Genomic DNA, 22,177 nt, shown 5'->3' with positions numbered 1-22,177 from the left:
TGCTTGGTGGTTTAGTATCACTGTAAGATAAATACAAATACTTTATGCATTGCAGAATATAAATAGAGAGATTAAAGATGTCCTGCTCAGCTACTTCTTAACACTTGGATGTTTCTGCTCTTAATAAGCATTATTTCTTTCAAAGCATCTTGAGTAGACCCAAGCTCTACTTTTGAGCATGCTCAGGAGAGCGCCAGTTCAAGCAGCAGAGATCCTTGCCTAAGTCTTGGGCAAGGTCAAGCTCTGGACAGATGGTCTTTTTCCTTTAGTCTCCCCAGTGGTCTGTCCAACAGGTATCCTGAAAGCGTGAACTAGTGAGTCACATCCTAGGACAGTTGTAGGCCCACACTCTCTGTGCTGCTCCTCAGGGAAGGCTGCAGCTCCGTGCAAATGGACAGCACTGAGTGCAAGAGGATCTATAGCTCCAGCCTAGCAGATTGTCACCTAGAAAGATGGGCCCATCAGGTTCTAATTTGTGTTTCTGTATTTTATGTTAAATGGTCTTTGCCTGAGAAGCAGAGGATGGGACTGAGATCTCCCCATTCTTTGGCAGAAGTGCTGTAAATCATAATGCCTGTTGGCTTTAGTTTTGCACCCAGTTTCCCTAGGAAAATGAAGAACGCAGTCTTCTAGGCAGACTAGTGGTCAGAACCTTCTCTTGGAGATGAGGCCAGAAATCTTTTAGGAGTCTCAGATCACAGATAACAAGACTGATATCTCCTTTAGTGTGGGCAGTTTTTTTCTTGTCTGGGCTAGGCAAGCTTAAAAAAAAAAAAAAAGTCACCTCACCACCCCCAAGAGTCAACCTCTGCCCCTCTAGTCTTTCAAGAACAGATAAAAGTAGCAGTTCCTAGGAGAAGAATCTGGTATCAGGATAGGCATTGCCTGTCCTTACAAACCTGAATAGGAAATATAGATTCCTGAAGACAGAAAGTCAGATAACACAGGACAGTTCTCTGCTGAGCATGAGCTGTTAGGATTGCTGTACAAAGGGAGGCAGGTCTCCCAGTGCACTGTGTAGGGAAACTATACTAGATACCAGAGGGAGACTTCCCATCTTTGCATGAGATATTTGAAAGTCTCATTCCTAATAGATGAAGCCCAGTAGGGAAAGCCACGTAGATACAAGGAAAGAAAAATAAGAAGACCGAATCTTGTTACCGTTTTTAGCAGAAGTCTTAATCTAGTGACAGATTTCTACAGACTCTGCAGAGTTTGCCACTGTACAGCCATGTCCCGGGTGGGCTATATTAGCTCAGTAGCTATTCTGCAGTTCAAGTCTAACAAAGAAGGAGCCCAGAAGAAAAAAAAAGTGCTAATTTTAGTACTACTAAGTAAACTGGCATATTTTGCCTACTAATAATGGACAAAAGCAGCATGAACATCATTATCTTCACATCGGTTCTACTATATGATTCCTAACTACAGATATTTTTTCCTTTTTCTTCTCATTTTGCCACCTAAAGAATCTTTTGCTGTTCCTGACCTCAGCAATTCAAGAGGTGACTTCTGCATGCAATTCATTGATGTTCACCAAAATATTTATGTTGGTTTTAACACAGACTTACTATCAGTTGCTTGCTGTGCATTTGTCTGCAGTGATTACTCTTTAATAGATTTGCACTTTATTGCAACTCTGTATTATTTTCTGTTTTGGTGTTTAGATGAGAAAAACAATTATTTTTCAATTAAATCAGGCTAACATCTGGTTTCCAGCAGACCAATACAAACTTATTCAGGGGGAGCTTGCAAGAGAGGATCAGGTTCATTCATTTATGCATGATTAGGCTTGGTTGTCCTGTTTTGTTCTTGTATTTGAATGTGGAATGTCTTTACTAATAGTCGAAGATTTTTGTCAGAGGTGTGGCAAGTTACTGTAGAGCTAACAGCATTCTGTTAACTTGACAGATCAGTTAAGGAGTAAAGTCACTTTAAATGGTTTGGATACTTTACCAATTAGAAATTACTTCTTTTATGTAAGAAAAACATGTTTTATATACGCTAAATACATTATTAATAAAAACAGGCAGCTGTAATCACCAATTGATTAAGAATTTAGCTGCACCAGGGAGGCTGTTGGTTCTTTGCTATCCAGTAAACGATTCTATACCATTATTTATTGTGACTGCACATTCCATAGGTGACCTACAGCTCTTCCCATGTTAGGTGAGATGTCTGAAAAAGTTGAAAAGTTCAAGTGTGAATGATGCAATATCTTAATGCATGGCATCATGTTAGGTTGTGTTGTGTTGAATGTCTTTTGTGGAACCTGGGCAAACTGCTCTCTTATTAACTGGTGTCCTAATCACAGTGATTGCATTGTCTTTATATATATGTTAGCCTCTCAGTTCAGCTTCACTTGAAGACAAGATACTAATACTTCTTCTTTCAAAAAAATTAACTTTTCAGGTTATCACTGGGATACATCAGATTGGATGCCAAGTGTTCAGTTGCCAGGGATCCAAGAGTATCCAAATTATGAAGTGGTTGAGGAGTCAGCTCCCCTTTACACGGATCCAAACGCCATCGATACAGACTATTACCCTGGTGGTTATGACCTCGAAAGTGATTTTCCACCTCCACCTGATGACTTTCCTGCACCTGATGAGCTTCCACCATTACCACCAGAATACAGCGACCAGTTTGAGTCAATACAGCCACCCAGAGACATGCCAGCCGTAGGTAGCTTGGGCTCTTCTACAAGAAGCAGGCAGAGATTTAACCTTAATCAGTACCTTCCCCATCACTATCCTGCAGACATGTCAGAACCTCAGACCACCACCAGTGGTGTCAACGGCAGTTACAGAGAACCTTACACTCCTTACACGTTAGGGTACAATAGAGACTTTGAAGCGCCCACTGTAGACAACATGTCCATGTCTGTGTATGCTTCCACAGCTTCATGCTCTGATGTGTCAGCATGCTGTGAAATGGAGTCTGAAGTCATGATGAGTGACTATGAGAGTGGAGACGATGGTCATTCTGAAGATGTGAAAATTCCTCCACTTGATTCCCAGCACCATACAGAAGTCTGACACGCTCAACAAAAGTGCCTGGACTCTAACAAACTTTGTCAATTCTAGAACAACTTTCTAGAGCTTTTTTATTTTGTTTTCCCCAGCCACAGGGAATGCTTTTGTTTCAGTGAGCTAAACTGGCATGGCAGTGGTGGATCATGCAGTTCATTTCTTGCTATCAGCCTGTTTCCATTTCCTGACCTACTGTAATCAGACAGTTCTGATATTTCCATTGGCTGTGCCATTTCTGAACATCCTTTTTGTACTTACATTGTCTATGTTAAAAAAAAAATCACATACCACTTCTCCATGTTAGCATGATGCATATATTTATATAGTTCTAATGCAATTAATTTTCTCCTACTTTTTGTAAATTTTATGTACAGTTTTGATTTTAATAGTTTTAACTAGATTTTGTAGATATTTTGTGAAGTTGTTTTCCACTGAAACTAGTGGTGTTAGTGTGCCATTAAAAACCAGCACCCTGACTTACTATAATCAGGGCATCACTGTATGTATTCCCCCAAAAACTAAGGTTTGAAATCTCATTATAAAAAATTCAACATATTCACAGAATTCCAATTGTACAGAAGTCAGGTCTGATATTTTTCTGGGTCAGCTACATGGAAATGTCTTAAATGGGTTGCTGTATTTTAGAAGTGTAAACATTTTTTCCCTTCTTGGAAAGTGTGTTGGAGACCCTCTACATATCAGTTCAGAACCAAAACCACCATGACACAGTTTTTATAGTGTCTGTATATTTGTGATCCTATGGTCTTGTAAAGGTTTTTACTGAAAATTACCATTAGCCAGTCTTTCTTACTGACAATAAATTATTAATAAAATACTTTAGCTTTGCTCTGTGTATCTCTATTATATAATATACAATTGACAAAAGCATTCAGTGCAGCATTTTTAAGTCTGTAAATGTTTTGTACTGTGTTAAGTTACTTGCTCCAAACAACTCATTTTCCTCTCTTCCACAATCAAACTGCAGCTATGTTAGAGATGCTCACTAGATGGCAGTGTCTGTCTACTTAATGGTGTTTTTAAAAGTAATCGGGCCAGTATGAATAAAGATTGATGGGTATTAAACTTCGGTAGCTTTCTCAGTAGTTTCCATTTTTCTTTAAACATGTATCAGTAATGTAAGTTACAGAGTATTTTTTCTGAAGTCCCAAAATATATACACAGAAAAAAACCCAAGCTCTTAAAAGCAGTTTATTTTTAATGACCTGAACAGTTCCTTTCATGACTAGTTGTCCCTTGATTGTGCGCTTGCATGCTGAGATTTCTGTGCCAGTTTCTGAGTTTGTGATAAATACATTGGGGTTTTTATGAAATTACATTGCAATTGTGGTTTCTTGTATTAAATTCACACTAGAAGTTTACCTTGAAGAAGTCAAGATAGGAAAAAAATTGCCTATATGTTATCCAGCTGCTTTTCTGGCTAGAAAAGAACAAAGCCTCTAACAAAATTCTCTAGCATAAGTTGCCCTGATGTAAGCTAAAGGAATAAGATAAAATGTCTATCATGCATGAGGCAGAAGATAGTTAAAGTTCAGAAGAGTTTTCCTAGCTCATTAGTGAATCTTTAATGTAGCCTGAAATCATTTGAGTTCCACCTCCATTTTTTTTTCCTACTGTCTCATAAAATTCCATACCCTGGAAATGGATGGATTGCAGGACGGAGCCAAGAGCCAGGCACAGACATTCCTCAGTGTTAACTTGCCCATATGCAGGTAAAAATCTCATGATATATGTAAAACATCTAAAATCAATGGATTTTAAACCATGTTCTGGCTTCATAATGAAGAGCTGCTTCTAATTTCTTATTTAATAGCTTTAAAAGAATCTTAGGAAACTGAGTAAAGCATGTCATGCACTCTATAGTAGTGACAATCACTGCTTTATGTCCAACTTGAGCTATGACAGCTAAGCTTAGCGGTGCTTCTGCTCACCACTTCTTAATATTTGCTTCTCAGTAGGAACTGACCTCAGAAGTCAGCACAGACTTGCATCATTTCTCAGTTGATAAGGACTCCCAGTAAAGATGAAAGCCTGCCCTACAAACGCATTTTGTTAAATTACTTATTTACAGCAAAAATGTCTGAAAATGGGTTTTTAAAATTGAGAATTGTGAAGGACAGAAATATCAACAATTCAGTACACTTCTATTCATAATACTATGAACTGAAGGCTAATGTAGAATATCATGCTGAGAAGGAACAATGTCTCATTACTCTGCAAAGAAACTCCCAGTCAGCTTAAGAAAAACCTTATGTTGAAGGTATCAGAATATCCTTTGGGTCTTTTTTTCCTTCCTCTTCGCAAGTACTGTGCTGCAAGGTAACATGCAGCACCCGGGTCATACTCCACAGCAGAAGACAAGAGGACGCCATAGCTGTCACTTACGGAAATAAATGCGAGTTGCAACTCGGCAATAGCTTTGCAGTTGGTGAGTAAAACAAGACCATGTTAAAAAAATGCTGACTTTGTAGATGTACCAGGAGCTGTTGTCACTTAATTCAAGTCCAATACGTGCAAGTAAACCTGTTTTCCCAAACAGAGCTACAACAATACACAAGACCAAGCTGGTGACATTTTTAACTCAGTTAAAACACTGATACAGAGCACCACTATTTGACTTAAAAGTAGTCAGACACATTCAGAAGCATTGGCTAGATGATTTATTTTATGAGCCAAACATTTTAAAACAGGTAATTTCAGTGAAGTCATACATTTAAGTCCTCACAGTTACTGTTAGTATGTTTTACCTAATTCCTTATACAGATTTTTAAGTGGCTACAGATAAATACAAGCTTCATCTCTCAGCTTTTGAGTAGCTGGCATATCCATATTAAAAGGTCTTAAACCAATACTCTGAATCACGGAACAGTTGAGTTTGGAAGGCATCTCTTGACTGTCTCCAAGGATGGAGACTGAAACCTCTCTGGGCAACCTATTCCAGTGTTCATCCTCCCTCACAGTAAGAGTTTTACATTCAGATCCAGTTTCCCATGTTTCAGTTTGTGCCCATTGCTTCTTGTCCTGCCAAAGGGCACCACTGAGAACAGCCTGGCTGTCTTCTTTACATCTTCACATTGGGTATTTATAAACATTAATAAATTCCTCACTGAGCATTCTGTTTTCCAGGCTGAACAGTCCCATCTCTCTCAGCCTCTCCTCATGTGAAAGAGGCTCCAGTCCCTCAATCATCATACTGGCCCTTTGCTAGACTCACTCTAGGTAGCTCCCTATCTTCCATGTACAGAAGAATGTGCAAGTTATTTTTTTCTATTTTAAAATACCTGTGAGCTAGTATAATTCAAAATTTTATTTGAGTCAAACTCATTGCTGTTCTAAGTTTGCCTTGGAGAAGAGCACAAACTGCAATTCTACCTGATTAATAGTGTCCAAGATAGAAACAACAGCTAATCCTGTAAAGTTTCTTTCAGTCAATACTTAACGCATACCTAGTCTGAGAACTCCAGGATAGAGGCATACACTTGCAAGAAGGAACACACTCGGGGAGTACCAGGTTTTGGACCCTCCTCTAATGCTATTTACTTAGGTTGTATTTTGGTATAATGTACACCTTAGATTATTTGTCCTCCATTCCCTGCTCTGCCCTTTGCCTCTGTCCAGCAAGTACTGGCCCAAAAAAACAGTCCTGCACTGCCCAAGGAATACAAATCCAAATCCACTCAAGCAAAGACAGTAGTAAATCAGTCTCTAACTGCAAAAGATAAAACTCACCCTTTTATTGGGGAAGTGGGTATTGTGTAAAGAAGAGCCACACCACCTCTACCTTGAGTCTTTAAAGCTCTTGAATACACAGTTGCAGAGATTAGTCCATGCTCTGTCAGGGGTCAGGATTGACACCTCTCTGCAGGCAGAGACCAGTGCCTTACAGGTGCAGTTCACCAAAGTGCCCAGGATTACTCTGGACTTTGTATTCACAAGCTTTGTCCAGACCACAGCTCCCTCTGCACACGAGGCAGCAGCTCAGTGCCACACCAAGGAACCGGAGACAAGGAGGCTCTGCACCTCACAGCAAAGCTCTGTGCACACTCCACGCACCGAACTCAGACAAGAGGCAGGCACCTCAGTTTCTTTTCATAGCTCTTACCAGCTTCTATTATAGCATTAAATGGCTTTCAAGCCCACACAAGCCTTCATAAAAAAAATATTAAAAAGATGAAGTCCCCATTAAACCAAGCATACTGAAGTAGACATAATTTCTGGCAGCATTACTCACTCTTCCACAGCCGGGGTGAGGGGAAAGAAGGAAAAAAAAAAGATAAAGTCAGAGAAGTACAACACAATATCCAATACAGCTGCAAAACAGGAAAATGAGCTTGTTGCTTTGATCTTAGAGATGAAATTTTAAGAGAAAGCTTATTAGAATGATTTTTCCCTCATGTAAAGTAAATAAATTTCTAAACTTGCTGATAATCAAGAGCTTAGTGATTAACAATGCCCAACATCTATTGCTAAATCTGATCCATTGCAATCAGAAAATAAATCTAATAAACTTCACACACAAAAAAGTTTGGTGTTTGCAGCAGTCATACAGGAGTCAAGGCTATCAAAAAGAACATGTAATTATAACTATGATAAAAAGAGCAAACAGTTTCATTTAAAGAGTTATCAAAGCTGAGCCATATGCCTTTCTAAACCTTGTGCTGCAGGTGATCATTTCTCAGTTTCTTATTTTTTTTATATGTTTGGAGTAGAAACCTTCAGTGTGAGGAGAAGCACAGAGAAGCCCAATTAATGATAGTATGACTCATTTCCACAATCCCCAGAGTACTAATTGGAAAACACGCTCAGCAGGATGAATTGCTTTCAGAGCCTGCATTTAGCTTTGAAGAAATACATAGGGAAAGATTGTGCTGCTGCATCAAAAAGTTTCCATTTTCTAATTTCACATATTTTCTAGAGGACTTGAAGCACTTACAGTAATTTACAGCAGAAGAGTTCAAATGCCTCCTGTTTAAACAATGAATACCTTGTGATGGCCATATAGAACCTCTGCGTTGAGTTTCACTGGGGGCAGAAAAAGACCTCAACCCACAGAAAAAGGCTAAAAATATAATTAAACTACTAATCTGAGCTTGATTGTATGTATTGAGCTTTTTTGTTTTAAAGCCAAACACTGCTTTGTCCCACCAAAATTTCACGGAACTCTCCTCCAAAAACTCAGTGTAGCTGATCAGAAACACCTAGAAAGCAGGATAACAAAGCTTACTTTGCCTGAGTTAGAGACTTAAAGTATTCAAACCCACATCTTTCACATAACACCTACCTTGAGAGCTCCTGCTGAGGAAGCCAGAAAGCCATCTAACTTGGGCAACGTGAAAAGATAAAGACAGAAAATGCACCTTGTGTCCCAAGAAAACGAGTAACAAAACAATCGTGATCAAAACAACAATGAAAAAAAAACCCAAACACCACACACACAACCCACAACAACAACAACAACATATTAGCCAGGCATGCACAGAAGCAAAGCATGAAGAATTTTGAAAATCAGAGGAAGACAGCTACTAGAAGTAGAGAGCAGCTGAGGCAGAGAGAAGTTGTTCTTTAAGTCCAAGAAAGTATATTCTAACAAGAGTTTCAAAGTCTTTTAGTAGGCCATGTCTTAAGTATTTTAGACACTTAAATTTGTAGCCCAGAGGCTTCTTCTGATTTAGCGTGGGCTAATCCTTGCTCAGGGTGCAAGGTTTTCTGAGAGCTAGATGTGGAGCTGTGTTCCTCGAGTTGAAGTCCCATCTTACTTTGGTGGTAGCAAACCTTTCTGGGCTGCCCTTAATAGCCTCCCTAAGAAACAGTATAATGCCCTCTTGGTAGAGTTACCAGAATCATATGTATCACTGCATTGCTGCCATGGCTTTTCTATTGGCCACCCTAAAAATCCCACAATCAGTATTTTAACATTATGAGGAAGTAAGGCAGACTCCAGTTTAAGCCTTCTTGGTCTCGTGGGGACAGCAGTTCATTTCTCCCTCACTTCCTCAGCTCTAGTTGAGGTTAATAAATGCTGTTGCCAAACTCCTGCTAAACAGTCCACAGCCACTTTGCAGATTAACAAACACATCCCTTCCCTCTTAACCCCAAAGCACAAGCATGTGGGAGGCAGGGCTGAATTTATATTCCCGGAAGGCAATGGTATTCACACTTACTGTTAAAACAAGTGGAGAAAAGGTCTCACATTAAGGGGCTGACATTCAGCTCAGACTGTACCTGGATTCAGATATTACGGAGTCACCCCTGGAACAGGAAAAACATATGGTTATGTTGGACTTGAAATGCCAGAAATTATTTCCCTATATGTGGAGTGAAGCATGTTATTTTAAGTAGCCCTTATCTTTAGGTGATTTTCTCCCTTTGGCTATAACTAGTCCATTTCCTTGGGAAAAAGCAGAAATCATATTCATATGATTCATTCAAATCATTCACCCTGTATTCATATTCAGTTTAGCCACTCTGCAAGAAACTTGTTTAAATCAACCCATTTTGGGACCCTGTACAGTAAAGAATGGTCTTCAGTTAAAAAACCCACAAGTGTCCAGCATGGCTGGTCTCTCACAACTGGCTTAGTTAGTCTTAAGGAAAGCTTGGAACAAACAAGTTTTACAAACTCTATAGAGAGACAGATCAAAAAGGATGCTCTAAGGATTCAGAGTAAATTGAACAGTTCGGTTTGTGCCCAGGGACTAGCGTACAAGGTTGAAAACACCACATTTCTATACTAGACTTAAGTAGGTTTTGCCATTAAGAATAGCTAAACATGTCAACATCCATTAATAGCCAAATACCTACAAATTCTCAAATATTATGAGAAAATTTTAAACCCATGTCATTAAAAAAAGAGACTAACATGATCTTTACCTCTATCAGTCCAGATCAATGCTTCCCATTAAATCAGAAAGAAAAAGCCTTTTGCTTTACCAAATCGAATCAAGTCTATTTATGTATAAACAGAAGCAAAAGGAGATTCACGGTGATCAAGGCAAGCAGGGTTTCTGGCACTGAGACAGCATGAAGAACAGAGATTGTCTTGACAAAATCTGACCCTAATCACCTCAAAAAGGAATTTTCTGGTGAAGAGAGCATTTCAGAGTAATTCACAATATCTTCATTGTTCCATGATTCAAATATATAATTCATTTACCACAACGTTAACTTTACAGTACCTTACCTCAAGATAGGCAGGGTGCCTATCCTCTCAATGATTCCCGTTTGTGTTAGTATTTCATAAAGACATTCACAAGGTGCAACATCTCCAGCCTTGTCTCTGTCAGTGACTCCACCACACCATAAAACATCCCATGAGCCCCTACAGGTAAAAAGCATCACTTGAATTTGTTCTTTGCAGTACACGATACCCAATGAGTAATATTAATAATACCATTTAAGACAGTCTTTAACCAAGGTTAGTTTAATTTTAAACCTTTGTAGGAGCATCAAAAGCTAAAACTTCTTACTGCCACGATCAAAAACAGAAGGCAATTTTTAGCAAGTACTACAGATTTTACAAAATGTCATATTGGCAAGCTTGTACCATTTATATCAACAAGACCTGAAAGACAAAAAGGAGATTAGCATGGTACAGCAGTAAAACAAGGAAGGTTATGAACAACTAGATGAAATCCTCCAGTAGGTTGAAGTTGTATGAAAGTGAGGAAAATAAGGAACAAATTCTGGGAAGTACAATGCAGAATGAGATTATCCAGAAATGTTTGAGGAACAGTGTGCAGATGTCTAAAATAAAAATTTATTTTTAAACACACAAAAAGCAGAAAGTTCTGCCAAAGGATCTATAAATGTAAAACTAGTGATAGATCGAAGTGCAGCAGGAGCCTCTGAGAAATGAAAATAAACAAATATTTTCCCCACAACATCTATGTCCACTGCAGGAAAGGTCAAGAGGTTTTGCTGCTTTTCAATGTCTTAACATGAAGGATCACATAATAAAAGGATATTGATGAAAGAGAATAAGCTGTATCAAAAAGAACGTAACACTGATTCAACACTTCCAAAGCACTTAAGGATCAAAGGCTCATGTTATCTGGGGCACAGCCAAATGAAACTGCCTCAGTACCACAAAACTGACCACTGACAAAGAAACCGAGCAAGATAAACCAAGTAACAGGTTCTCATGGATGCAGCAGTTAAAGAATGCAAATATTAATAGAAGAAACAGCAGCAAACAGGTAAATTGAGATTGTGAAACTGGATAACTGGGTCTGCTGTTTCTAAAATGAGAACTGAATCAAATCACATAGTGACAATCTGGGCATTTACAGATTCTCTGCACAATCCTTCCATGGTTTCTTTGTTCCTGCCTATAAAAAACTAAATAGAACCTGCCAACATGACCATTACAAAAAAATGCTAATCCAAACAGCTCAGCTTAATCTAACATAAAATCAGATCTCACCTGGACACTGTGACAGTAGCAGTGTAGTCAACATCAGGGGACAAAAGCTGCACATGTCTGCTTTCATTCAGATGGTTGTGATACAGGGACAGAAAATCAGGTTCGGGTAAAAATATTAGGTTAAGATTACTACCCAAACATAACCAGAGGAGTATTTCCTGAAATACAGATTTATGCAGCAGCCAGCTCTGACTTTGAATGTGAAAAACAGATTCCTTTATGTGAAACAGATTTTTTACCAAGGTTTCCCACAAAAAGGACAACTGTTTTAGCAGTTTGTAGCACTGAATAAATGTGTGAAAGATAATTGTACTAGTGCCTTCTCCTGTCTTTTGTGAATTATTTCAGTTCTATTCCTCCACTGTTTTGTTAACTATAAGAAACAAGGTGCTTTCCTTTCAAGATGAACTAAAATTTCACTTGACCCAAGGCTGTTTTTGGCTTTTTTTTTTTTTTTCCCTTTCTTTGGATTCATCTCAGCAAGATCCAGGAGCTTTCATGCAGCTATACTGAATGAAATTTTCAGTTTTGTGTCTGAACCAGGGAGAAGTTATTTTTTACTGCCCTCTTTCTGAATTTGCTTTTCATCTCTGTTATTATACAGCAATGCTGTCAGCTGTGTCCTTCACTGAAGCTCCTTCTATACTTCTCTAAGGCAACAACAACACTAAAGAAATGTTATTCCCTCCATTAGAAACAAAACTTTCCAGAAGTCACAGCCACAGGAACACTCTTGCATGGCTCTGTCAATACACTAATTTGCAGTTCCAAGTCTTAAAAATCATGGGCAGGAAGTATTAGTTGTAATTTAAAACCACCGTTACTGTTTCATGTATTAGTTCTAATAATCCCTTCTTCTATCCCTCTTTCAGCTAACTTTAAATATAAATCATTACAAAAGCCAATAAAACAGGTAAAGGTGTCAAACTCTACAGACTAAAGTGAGTAATGCAGCATCTCAAAGCATGTAGACTTTAAGAATGCATAAAATAAAACCAAATTATGGTTGTTTTCCCTTTCAGGGAACATAATAGAGTTTCTGTCCTCCTAATATTCCTTCTAAGAACTTGGATTACCGAACAGTAGAAATTAATCCAGACTGTCTTTTCATTAGGATTTACAAAGCCAAACATACATTCTGCTCAATGAATAATAAATATTACATCAGATACACTTACGACTTGACAAGATTTTATCCACCAGTATTTTTATTTCAGCTCCACAATCAAAGGAAAGGTATGACAAATCGCAACCAGTAGCCAACAGCAACACATGGGCAATGCAACACCACAAATTCGGAAAATGTTTGGCAACCATTTAACACTGGCACTCAAGCCCAAAGACCTTCCTACGTTTTCAAATTCCAGTTCTTTCAGGATCTATTGCTGGTGCTTCCTCCTGAGCACCTTAGAAGCATCTCATAGAGATCAAAACACACAGGTACACTCACGGTGTGTGGAGAAGTATTTATTACTCTTTGCAAGATGGAACATTCCTCCAACATCGTCTTCCTTCAATTAGACCTCACCACTACAAAGTGCCCCTCCTTCCAAGTACACTACTGGTCCAGTAAAATCAACAACAGAAAACACAATCTTGGAGAATTTTCAAGTGTTCAGTTCTCATTGTGGCACCTACTGTGCACACTCCCAGAGGGGCCAGTGCCCCGAAGCAGAACCATCTACTGGCCAGTTGCTTCCTTCCCAACCATGTGTCTATATGAGACTAGATAATACTTCAGCTCACATTTCTCCCCTCTTAAAGTCCAGTTCTGTCTCTCATTTAGGTGCTTCACTTTCTTATCTCTACCTTTAGGCTCTTTTCCAGAGTACCTCCCAGCAGGAGCTCAGCATGCAGGGGAGAAGCCAGTGGCCTGGCATTGCAGCCAGACTGATTCCTGACGTTCCCTGTATCATTATTTCTTTCTTTCCTTCTGCTGTTCAGTCTGATTAATGCTGCCGCCCCTAACACAGCCGTAGACCTTGCAGAGCCATCTCCCAGACCTCATACTTCTTCCCATTCAGCAGCAGCTCAGGAACCTGTTTAACCAGTCTGGCTAATATTGAAACCCTGAATGCCAAAAGCTCTTCTTGAAATCACAAGGGGCCGCTGTTAACTGTTCAAAGCAAGACAAGAGGGTTTGCAAAGCACTGTATGCATTTTCAAGCAAAATTCATGAGATCAAAGCAATGAAACGGAGCGTCCAGAAATGCAGTAGCGGCTCCTGAGCTACAAGACATATAATTTTTATTCTAGGTGAGAGATGGGGGGGGTTGGCACAGAATTTGGATTACTGCTGCTGTTATCAGGGAACAAGGCTCAGTGTACCACTCCTATGCTGCTTATTAAGAAGATACAGAGTTACAAGTAACATTTGAGCTGAACTTTAGCTAGTGCAGATGGCATGCCAGCCTGAATTAGTGAAACTTGATGTTATGCAGCGAGATTGTCATGGGTGCCTGGTATACAAATTAGCAAGGAAAACTCTTCCCCAGGGAAAACAAACACAAAGACTTAAAAGTAATGTGCGTGAGAGCTGCAGTAATAGCCAAGACACTGGATCTGATACTGAATGACACTGGACAGATGCAAGACACCCAAGGGACCGCTGTGTTTCAGATTGTACAATGACATCAGACTGCATAGCTGACGGCTCATCATACAGCACTGCACGTATCTGGGCTGACAGACCGAGAGCAATACTACCTTTATGGTTATTTATACTACCAAAGCAGCATGAGAGTAAGGGAACTGCAAGCTGAAGCTGATTTGTGAATATTCTCTGAAGCATCTAAGAAGTATTTATTCCTAGCTAGAATTAAAATATAAATGGATTTCACAGTGACTGCAATTTCTCCTTCAACCTGTGATCACACTACCAGACTGGTTCCTTCTGCTTCAAGTATCACTTCAAAGATATCTCTTCTTTCTGTTTTCACTACCAGTTCAGGAACTTGCCCAGCTATCTCCCTCTCAGGAGGGAAATCAATAGAGTTGCAACCAGCCTTTCTGTCTACGTGTCTGATTGTGCTCAGCATTGCTTATGTAGGAGAAACAGGTATCATTTAAAGGACACACTATTCGAGAGAGGTAGAATTGTGGAACATTGTTCTGTTTGAACTTCAGTGCAAGTTGCTGTTCACATGCCAATAAAATGTTGGTGCACCTGCAGAGAGGATTCCCTTCACCCATTTTAGAGAATCAAGAGAACAAGGCATCAGGAAGGATGAAACAGTGGACACTGTATTCCTCTGAGGTAACAAGGATTTAAACAGGAAAACAAATGAACATTCTTGTCATAAAATCACCACATACAGTCCTGAAAGCTTCACAAACTGATTGGAATTGTGCATTAGAAGGAACAGTAGTCAGTCCAGATTCTGCTTCATTAAGCAGTACTGACTTACCTTCTCCAGGACAGTAATAAGAGTGACAGAAGCACGTCACAACAAGACCTGTACTGATATCCATTCCCTCATAATGCTTACACACCCCCCCCTCCTTCTCTACCTCCTTTCCAGAAAACTGAATTAGAAATTTTACCCCTTGGTCAGGCTAGGGTCAAATGCTGCCATGTAGCTGTAGGCTCACCTCCTTTCTTCAAGTCAGCCCCCAAAGCAGTTCAGTTCCTTGCAGCATTCCCACTTACAACTCCAGCAAGACAAGAAGCCCTTTTGCAGCTCACCTGTGCTGGAGGAGTTACCTTCCCAAACAAACTTTCTCCCCCACATCTATGTCTGGTAGGCTTAATCCAACCCTGCCCTCAGGTGCAGCCCAGGGCACTGAGGACAACCACTCTTATTAACACCTTCATATCCACATGCAGCATTTAATGCAAAGCATTATGGTAGTAGTAAGTTTCCAGCAGGGATCTGAAGAAAGTTCACATGTCAACATAGATGAGGTGAGAAAAACAAAAAGGCAAACAGGATTTCGGGGTTTTGTGTATTCTGTTCTAAAGGTTTAAAAAGGGAAATGTGCACGAGCAGCTCAGAAGCACCGGTAAGCTGAACGTGCAGTCCTCTGTTTAGAAGTCATCTAAACAGACAGAAGTTGATGTCAGAACGGGACAGATGAACTCTCTTCCAAATACATGTGCTGCAGCTTGCCTAAAGCCTCTGCGTGCTTCCTTCAACCATGATCCCACAGTTGGAATTCCCACCCTGGCTAATCTCCATGTTGAACATCTCCTTCTCAACACTGTGTATTTGCAGTCCTCACAGAACAATAAGCAACACCACCATATCCTTGAAGAATAATCCTTGCCCCCCAAGGTAAATCCTCTTGTTAGGCTCACCTATCTTGTTAAAGAAATTCTCTTTCTACATGCACTTCATACAAATTCAGGTCAACAATAACATTATCTTTCAATGTACACATGAAGTTCCCTTTCCTAAACTAGTCACCTTTGTCCTTGTTCCCTCATCACCATATTTACTGACTTTTAGAATCAGGTTGAAAGTTCACCATTTTCCAGTTCTGACAGCTAGCAAATAAACTCCAGAAATCTTAACATCCAGTCTCTTGTGACTGATTCAGCTTCTAAAACATACAGTTCATTGGTTTTAACAACACATTTTCTTTCACACCAGATATGTTGTGCCGTTCCACATGACACCAAATGTAGAACAGTTTTCCTGAAATAGCAATCTAATAGTTGTAAACAACATAGTATTTGTACAGTATGTTCTCTGAAGTGGTAGCTTCATTTAGAAGACATATTACATGAAATATTTCTGGTTTGTTTTGTTTTCCTCCCCATAAGTATATATTTTTGTGTAGGATGCCATTTCTTTTATCTGTAATACCTTCTTTGTCCATTTTTGGTTTTTAACCAGGTTGCACTGCTCAGTGAGAGGATCAAAGGCATCTGAGGACTTCATTGGCTCTTTGCTGTAATTGCTAATACTCTATACCATCATGAAGGATATCTGTTGACTGTAATGTAATAGTAGCCTTAAGGGTGCACACAGAATACATATTTAGGGAGAAAATTACCTTGAAAAGCAAATACAAAAATGAAGGTGGAGGAAAAGTTACAGTAATAAGTGACAATCCACTAAGAAGTCAACTCAATAGACGAAAAAAAACAACAACAACAACAACACAACAACCCATAAAAGTACTCCATTTCCCAAGCCAGTTTGCTACTTAAACTGCAGATGGATAAAAAGGGCTAAAAGAACCAGGATATCTGAAGGGCAAAAACATGAAGTCTCATTTTTACTTATCATTGTGGCACTCTAAACTAATGAGGCATTGCTATCATCCTGTAACCCACAAAGATTTTGGAAGTGTTTTCCTACCTTTTGTTGGTATCTGATCAGAAAAAGATGCATTCTCTTCTCCACTCTACAGCTACTTAATTTCAAGTGCTCCTTCCTCATTCTAACTTGTAACTGGTGAGATGTCTTTGTCACATTCTTCAACTGTGGAAGAAGATATCGTCTTCCTCCTTGAGCACAACATCACATCATCGGTTGCCTCACCACAGTTAAATCTGACTTTACCTGAACTCTCTTTGCAAGCTAATAGATCTCTGTCCTGTGACATGAGGCTCCAGTAATGCAGAAACTTAACTACAGCAAGATATTAGGGCATGCTAGACAAATAACCTGGATGCCTCCCACAGGCTTCATTCCTTGCAGCACACAGGCATGTCCTTCCACGCCTCTTCCTGCCACTCTTACTGCTGCTCATCTTTTTAGACATGTGGATCTGGGGGGCAGTTACAATAATGACACCAAACCCACAGGATTCAGGTGTGTATTGGCTGCATTTGACAGATCTCACAGAGGAGCTCCTGACCTGGATACCCTTCCCTCCTAAGTCTCACTGCCACTCTGCTACCTGGACATTAACAGGTCTCATTGCGAATTCACATTGGCTTATGTCTGCTTTGCAGAGAGCTACAAATTCTGGAAGGTATGAGAATGAACTCTGTGTTTTACAAGACTAATTAAATGGTACAGTGTTTTATAAATATTTATGACGATTTTTTTTTCTGAGAGCTAATTTTTATGTGGCAAGTGTATTCACCAAAGAACAAAATCTTATTTCCTTGATAATAGGACTTAAAAAATAAAGTGATACAAGATATTTATCTTTCTGGACTCTTATAGCTACAAGCTGTTATTCATAAATGTTAAGACTGCATCTGTTCCGCAAACAGACCTAAAATAGAAGTGTACTGGTGTAGTCCATTATTTAATAATATATCTGTGACCTCAAAGTATTCATGTTAACAGGAATCCTATAACAGCATACACCATATTAAACAAAAAGCAATTTAAGAGAAGCACACAACCTTTCCAACAGAAACAGTGTTTCTTCTCACACATGTCACAATAAGGTTAAGGCTAAGTTTAAAGATTTTTCTTAAGCATTCTATTGTGTGTATTGATCTAAGCTTTAAGGTTCATTTGGTGTACTTTAAAATTTCCTCCAGAGCCCTGGAGGAAAATGGAAGACTAATAACATATAGGGTAATAAGTGATGGAAAATGCCTGTCTTATTGATTAAACATATATTTATACCAGGTTCATCTCTCTGATTTTGCTGGTTACTTGTGCTTAAGCAACTAAGTCTTTTTCCCTACTCATTCACTTGTTTTTCTCTCTACCCTGACGCTGACCTAGGAAACATCTAAATACAGTAGCTGACCAGAGTTAGGTGCTTAAATGTCTCTGGTATTTAAACTGTCTCTCACACAACACAGAATTTTCTTTTCCAATTCAGCTTTTTTTTTTTTTTTTTCCAGTTCCCAGGGTGCAGAAAAGGCTTTAGGGGAGAGGATTGCAAAACACATGCTCCCAGTGTGTCCATATGCCACATACGTCTTAACTCCATTTGAAAAATCCTTCATTCTAGTCTAAATCAGGATATAACTAGCTTATTGAGGAAGAGCTGTAACAAGGCTCTCACACTAGTAACAAGAATGTTTTATTGCTGTTAAAGCAATGAACCTCCACACAGAAGATTAACTATTAACTGTATCATTACTTCATTTGCTATTAGCAAAAGCAATATGATAGGGGTAGATAATAATATGACAGAAAAGGCAGAAAGATCAAAGAGGACATAGCACTTATCCAGGGCTCATTCCTCCTCTTCTACCTCACTGCACTACTTCCCTCGCAATACTGACACCAGTACAATAGAACTCCCAATAGACCTGTGCCAGAGTCTCCAAAACCTCTTCCACCCAAGCAGATCCTCCCCCTTGCAGCATGACAGGAACTGCATAGTTCTGTGAGCAGATCTGCCTCCTCTACCTCTAGAGTAGGTTGTTCCAGCAGCAGTTTCCACAGAAAAGTCACCTTAAAGTCCAGTCACCTAAATCTTTGTGTGTGTGCGCGCCTGCTTTCATTGAGCACAGCTTTACACAGGTATGTAGAGGTCGTTCAGACACAGCAGGAACATATACCACAGTTGGCAAGTCTGGAGATGCTGCAGTAATCAGAAGTGAGTAAAAGAGAAAAGGAAGGAGGAGCTGCATCTTGTCCAGATAGTGACAAAGAAGATTTTATTCAGTTATTGAGCACTATCTTTTCTATACTCATTTAAAAAAGAGTATTTGTCTCTCAAAAGAAAATTACTATATGTCAAAGTGATTTTAAATGGGAAAAGATGACATATGATAAACGGACAGGGCACATGTGAGAAAAAAGCTTTTCCAGGTTTTTCAGTCTGCCATTCCAAACAAACTCCAGATAAACAGAAAGGATCTTAAAAAGAGCACTTACTGGGGCTACTTCTCCTGTCCATCAACTCTGTACAGGGAAAGAAGAAGACTCAAGCAAAACTGCCAGGCTTGGGCAGCTGTGTTTTCCACAGGAGCAGACCTTCTCCACAAGCACAAAGGAAAAAGCAACTGAAAATACAGGTTTTCTGCTTTCACCCAAGAATTCACTTGTCTTTTAAGAGCAAAATATGCACTGGTCATGAAAACTTGACACAACTTGGATGTCCTTAACTAGAGTGGGGACACTAAATTTTGCTTCAGTGTATGCTTTGAGCCATCTACCATAGCAAGGAGATGGTTGTGAAGTTCAGGGTCTCAGAGAGCCCCCAGGCAACCCCACAACTCTCCTGTGCAGCCCCATAAACACAATTTTCCCTATTACCAGGAGAAGGCACCAGGCTTTACACAGTGCAGGGTCTCAAGATTGTCTCTGCCTCAGCTTGAGCTGGTTATAGCTTGGTTTAGCAGTTGTGCAGTGGTCAGTGACTGCTGCCTGACCTGTTCTGGTTTGAGCACCAGGAATACCCCATGTGGGAAAGGCCTGACAGCCCCAGCAGACTCCAAGACTCAGAAGGAAGTAACTCCCTGTATCCCTTGTCAAACTTTTCTCAAGACAATGAACCTGAGACAAAGATAATTTGCTCTGACATCCAAAACCTCTTTACTTCAGATTTACTGTTGCCATCAACTGTAGGACACAGTGGGTCATTGAAAGGCTGAACATTCCACCAGAGAAAAGGGGCTGCTATTAGTAAGTTTTCTAGCATAAGAGTTAATATTAATGATACCACTAATTTAACATAGTCTGACTTCACCATTATTCTGGCAATACTGTTATTACTGCATTAATAATATCCTTGTCATATTTTGACTAGATTGTTAAGATTTTCATCAGGAGAGCAACAAATTCCTGTTTCCACGTATATATAGTATTCCCTTTTTTCCCATACTAAGACTGAGAGTCTAATATCCAAAATGTGTTTTCAAGTCTCATTTACTATTCTCTATATACTACATTACACTTGGTATGCTCTACTCACTTCTCACCTCCAATTTCACAGTCAAAAAAGATACTGTGCATTTGTGTTGCTGGATCTCCAACGGGATAGTTCTGAAGCCATGGTAGCCCATTGAGGATTGTACAGGAAAATAAAAAAAAAGAGAGAGAGAGAGAGTCGCCCTTGAAAAGCATCTCTGTAGCAATATTTTCAAGCTGGGAGGGAAAGGAAAGTAAGGGTGAACAGTTCCAGTTTTGGAAGCAAAGAGCTGTAGACAAATGGGTAAATCCTGAAATAAGGGGATGTCATTAAGAAAAAAAAAAAAAGGAAAAGAAAATATATCAGTCTTTTCAAACCAAATTGAATTACCATCAATGACAGGAAGCAGATGAAGATAGGAAGAAAAAAAAAAAAAGTAGGTAAAAACCCCAGAAAACAGAGTATGGATAGTAGGAAGAACAGAAGAATATGTTCAGAAGTCAGGGGCAGAAAACAAGATAGCATATGCACAGTGGGATGAAATGTCCTTTAAGAAAGACAGCTTTGAAAAACTACTCCCCATATTGTTTAATCCATTCCTAGTGCATGGAGTAGGAAACTCAGCCTGCACAATCTCTCCCCTTCTTATCTCCTTTCCCACAATAACTCCTCTGGCCCAGGTTTCAAACCAAAACCAGGCTCCATACACTGCTCTGCATAACCCTGGGCTTCCCTTCTGCTTGATAGTCTACGTACATGTCCAAAACATGGTTGCACGCTGTATTCTTTTTGCTTTAATTCAGGGTGGAATTTGCAGAAAATAAACATACAGAAAACAATAGAAATCTCTTTCCCCCCCACAGTCCCAGCCTTCTGTATTACCCATTGCAGACAGTATGTTATGTATTCCTTTTTTTTTTCCAACAAACTGAAAATACATATTATTGCTTCATTATAAGTTTGGATTCCGCTACACTGAACTTCACCTTGCACTTCCGTGGCAATGTATTTTCTGGGCTGCTTCCTCCAACTTCTCTCTGAAATAAGCAAATGCAGGTTAATGTGAACAAAGTCACGCAGAGAAAAGACATTAAACAGCTGGTGACTCAATGAGAAAAACTGACTTTTTTTTTCCAAGTGCAAAATTTCACCAACAAGCATTAGAATATGCCTAACGATACCCAGAAAACATGCTCACGACATCCCTAGGCAGTCATCTAAATCTAGGTTGTCTCCTATGCACAGAGAAAAATAAGGCACAGATGCTTTCTGGACTCATCAATAATGGGTATGTGTATGAGGAAGACACAGCAATTTTGTCCTCTCTGCAGTTTTCCATTTGCTTTTTCTGCGCTGCACAGTGGAGCACACCTTACATTTAGCGATTATATCTGCTGCAAAAGGAATATGGAGAAGGTGGAGAAAAAAGTCACTGCTTTCTCCCTTAAGAGCCACCCACATGTTAGCCCCAGTTCTGTGATGTAGTGATCAATTCTGTTAGATTTTTTGGTATTTTGTGTACAGACTTCACTAGATTAGAAAGACAGATTGTACCCACTGCAGGCTTCCAGGTTCAAGAATATTTAAATAAGAAAAAATGTTGTCCTTTCTTTCACTACTGCCCACAGTTTTCTCTGCATGTAAGTAAAGCATGACAATGGGAGAGCCACATGTGAAAATGATACCAGTAATTACTGGAAGGGTGAAGCAAAATTTGGAAAGGATTTCTCATTTGAACAAATCACATTGTAATTTACAAAATCCACTCAAATAAGAATTAACACTGCAACAGCAACTGCACTTAATTTTCTCTTACTCTTGATACACCTGTAATCATATAAAAGGCATGCATCAACTAAATACGGGTATCCATAACTGTGCCAAGTATTTTGAGTGACTCATTCAAATTACAACCTTATTTCCACTGTTTCTTTGTTTTCCTACTTAAAAATTCCTAATATCAAAAGATCTGGCAGTCCCTACACCA

General features: G+C 39.4%; 1 protein-coding gene across 1 annotated transcript in view; it reads left to right on the top strand.

Moving 5' to 3' along the window:
- FAT1 (FAT atypical cadherin 1) overlaps nt 1–3,035 on the top strand; it is a gene marked incomplete at both ends in the record, with an annotated part of 102,356 nt that extends 99,321 nt beyond the window's left edge. Inside the window, one exon of the mRNA XM_080343282.1 lies at nt 2,410–3,035. Coding sequence (XP_080199408.1) covers nt 2,410–3,035 — 626 coding nt within the window. The remainder of the gene's footprint in view (nt 1–2,409) is intronic.
- Between the last annotated feature and the right edge of the window lie 19,142 nt (nt 3,036–22,177).

This window comes from Nesoenas mayeri (genome assembly GCF_963082525.1).
Source record: "Nesoenas mayeri genome assembly, chromosome: 4".
Classification (NCBI taxonomy): domain Eukaryota; kingdom Metazoa; phylum Chordata; class Aves; order Columbiformes; family Columbidae; genus Nesoenas; species Nesoenas mayeri.
Note: the sequence above shows the minus strand (reverse complement) of the source record. Positions and strands in the feature narration are given on the sequence as shown.